Consider the following 2,953-nt stretch of genomic DNA (forward strand, 5'->3'; position numbering starts at 1 on the left):
GTAGTGGAAGCAGCAGCTGGTTGATCAGTGTTTGAGCGTGCACCGTCGTTCGCCACAGGTCGGAGTATGAAATTGGATTCATGCGCTTGCGCCACAAGGCAGCATTGGAAAGCGGTTTAGACGACTGTACATGGCATCTTGCTTGACATTGAAACCACAAATAATCTCATAACCGTAGCGACAAGAACGGAAAGTGCTGCCAATCATAAAATATAGAAAACGGAAGAGACGAAGCAGGATGAAGGGTCAAGATCGGAGGCTAACGCACGGAGAGCTCGAGGATTCGGATACGCTACCCCATAGCAAAATGATATGAAAGTGATCAAACTACGTGAGCAAGCTGGGTTTTGTATGGTAGGGCCCAGACCGACAAGAAAGACAAATCAGGACAGACACAGACGAGAAAGAGGCCAAACAAGGTGTAGACAGAGGAGACAGAGCAATCATGATAGAGCCGGACAACAAAGAGGCCGCAGAGAGTACGAACGGAGGAGGTGCGTGCATGAGATCAGTCCGGAGTAAGAGGTCTGATTGTTGGGATAAGCGAGAGGGTGGGCAAAAATGTGCGAGGGCAGGTCTTCTACAATCCTTCCACTGACGAACATGGAGTCGAGCATCCGCACTGCCATGCTTGATGACCATAAGGCTAAGACTCAGAGGCAAGAGACTGTCTTCGTGAGCATGGAAAAGGGGTGTCAGTATTCACAGTGTACGATAGAAACAATGGAATTGCTTACTCATGTGCCGCACACCAGAGCCTTCTCACTTCCTTGTCGGCAATGCGGAATGCTTTTGGCGCCGCCTTGACCAAGGGCTCCATCGTAGTGTGGCTGAGCCCGAATGAGGACGTGATAGTAGTGACGCCGCGGTATACCGTCTTCTTCATCCTGGGAAGACACAGAAAACACCCATACACGTCCGGACAGTAACGTCTGTTCCCATCGAATACCCGCAGTTGAGCCAACTCGTGCTGTGGATCATCGCTGAGAGCAATGTGGAGCAGATTGTCGATTCCAACCCAGGCCATAACATGGAGTCTATCTTGATCATCCTCTGCAGCACCCCACGCTGCGACAAAGCCTGGAGATGCGATCTGTCGCTCCCCTCCTAGCTGTCGCTCTACCTTAAACCCGTCCCCAATTAAGACTCCCAACCAGCAAACATATTTGAAGTGACTATGCTTGCCACCAGGGAACCGCACCTTCTGCGCAAGTAGATACCTCCCGAGTTTCATCGGCGAGTTGGTAGAAGCGAGCTCCAGCGCACGAGTGGGGTCCTGTTTTCCCGTTTTCCCGCTACTAACTCGATTTTTGATGTGAAACTGCTCCAAACTGGCCTCGCCCGCAGGAGACAGGTGAACGCGGAGGGTGTCCTCGACAGTGGCGAGTGTACGTGCAAGAGACGACCCTCCGATAGCCCAAAAAAGTTTTTTGCGAGTGTACATGGTCCATCCTGTCTCGTCATCCCCCGCGTGGAGCTGCTTTACACTGCAACTTTGTACGATTGGTGGAGGGAGCGTGATCACGACCTTGGTGGGGTCAGCGGCGTCCTTGATGACGATTTCAGCCGTATCCGGGTCGACGCACGCCAGGACAAAAGTGAGCTGGTCTTCATATGCCGTGCGCCACCTGGCCGAAAGCTGCACACCCTCCCCATCCTTCCCAGGCAGCGTCGATCCAAAGCAAATCCGGGAAATGGGCCTGTCGCATATCATGGCCCAGGAAGTGGTGTATACCGTCGTCGGATCGAAGTCAATCTCTGTGTCAGACCACTGTGCATGCCAACCCTTCCCTGGTCTTTCGTCAAGTCTGCCATGCTCCTTCCACACCTCAAGCGCTGCCGCAATAAATCAGCCGCATGAGCCAGGCGATACAAATGAAAGCTACGAACCCCTAGCAGGTACCTTCCCCAGCTTGATGTCGCGCTCAAACATCCGTTCGAACTGGTCGGTCCATGCTGCACACAATTCCAACCGGTGACACCAGAGCACCCGATGCTCGACGTGGGAGTAGATCCGGACAGCTTGACCGCCGTTTGCAAGCTCCAGTAGGCACCCCGCTGCACCTCTCTCTCCCGTTTGATGAAGGGTTAAACCGCGATTCCCAATGGTCATCATCTTGCCCGAACATGCTGGGAAGTAGGCACCCCTCGAAGAGACTCCATCGTACTTGTCGCTGAACAGCGACCCTGTTGATCATTGTCAGGTTCAACGTCTACAGAAAACGGGCGGAGAATCATACATTCCGGACTAAACCCTCTGCGTTCCCCCCCTAGGTAGTTGAGTACGTTCTCCGGCCTAGAGCTCCGTAAAAACGTAATCAAGGCCCACTCGATGTCGTGGCGGAGGTGAGCGCCGGTTGAAAGGGTCACAATGCCCTTGCAGGCAACGATCGGGGTGGCGAAGAAGGAGACGCTGGATGATGAGCTTAATGGGGTCCCCGGTCCAAAGACTGCATATAGTGTCATGCTGATGTGATCCATAAGGTCGACGTCTTTGGCAGCGTAGCGACCGAGTAGGTCTTTCATGGATTGCCCGATGTAGTACCGGACGATCGTCTTGTCCTTACATGCCGCAAATGTATCCCTCGCAACTTTAATCCATTTTGTGCATGTGGGGCGTTCCATGGCCTCGGTCAAATGTCTCACTATCTCCTCTCGATCCCCACTAATGCCCATCACATACACTATGTCCTTCTCCCGGCGGCTCGGGAGTTGTCCTGATACCGGTGCAAAGATCTGTGCGAGGCCCGCCACTCCCACCGCACGCTCGCCCTTGCGCCAATCGAGAAGCAATTGCACTCTTTCAGCTGATGGCAGAGGCGGGATTGAAGTCGTAGTTGCAGAATTTATAGGAGTGGCTGGCGGGAGAATGCATGATATGATGTTGGCTACGGCCGCGTCTGGCACTGCTCGGGGATGTCTTTGGTTGCGGCCGGTCACGATGAGGAGCGCT

At 53.7% G+C, this 2,953-nt stretch overlaps 1 protein-coding gene across 1 annotated transcript; it reads right to left on the reverse strand.

Moving 5' to 3' along the window:
- Nucleotides 1-646: 646 nt before the first annotated feature.
- Nucleotides 647-2,625, reverse strand: STEHIDRAFT_164130 (uncharacterized protein; the record flags this gene model as incomplete). Its single annotated transcript, XM_007311858.1, has 4 exons — nucleotides 647-671; nucleotides 738-1,836; nucleotides 1,891-2,187; nucleotides 2,241-2,625. The coding sequence occupies 4 exons, from the start codon at nucleotides 2,623-2,625 to the stop codon at nucleotides 647-649; spliced, it is 1,806 nt and encodes a 601-aa protein (XP_007311920.1).
- Nucleotides 2,626-2,953: the final 328 nt, after the last annotated feature.

Source organism: Stereum hirsutum, assembly GCF_000264905.1.
Source record: "Stereum hirsutum FP-91666 SS1 unplaced genomic scaffold STEHIscaffold_97, whole genome shotgun sequence".
In the NCBI taxonomy this organism is placed as follows: Eukaryota; Fungi; Basidiomycota; class Agaricomycetes; order Russulales; family Stereaceae; genus Stereum; species Stereum hirsutum.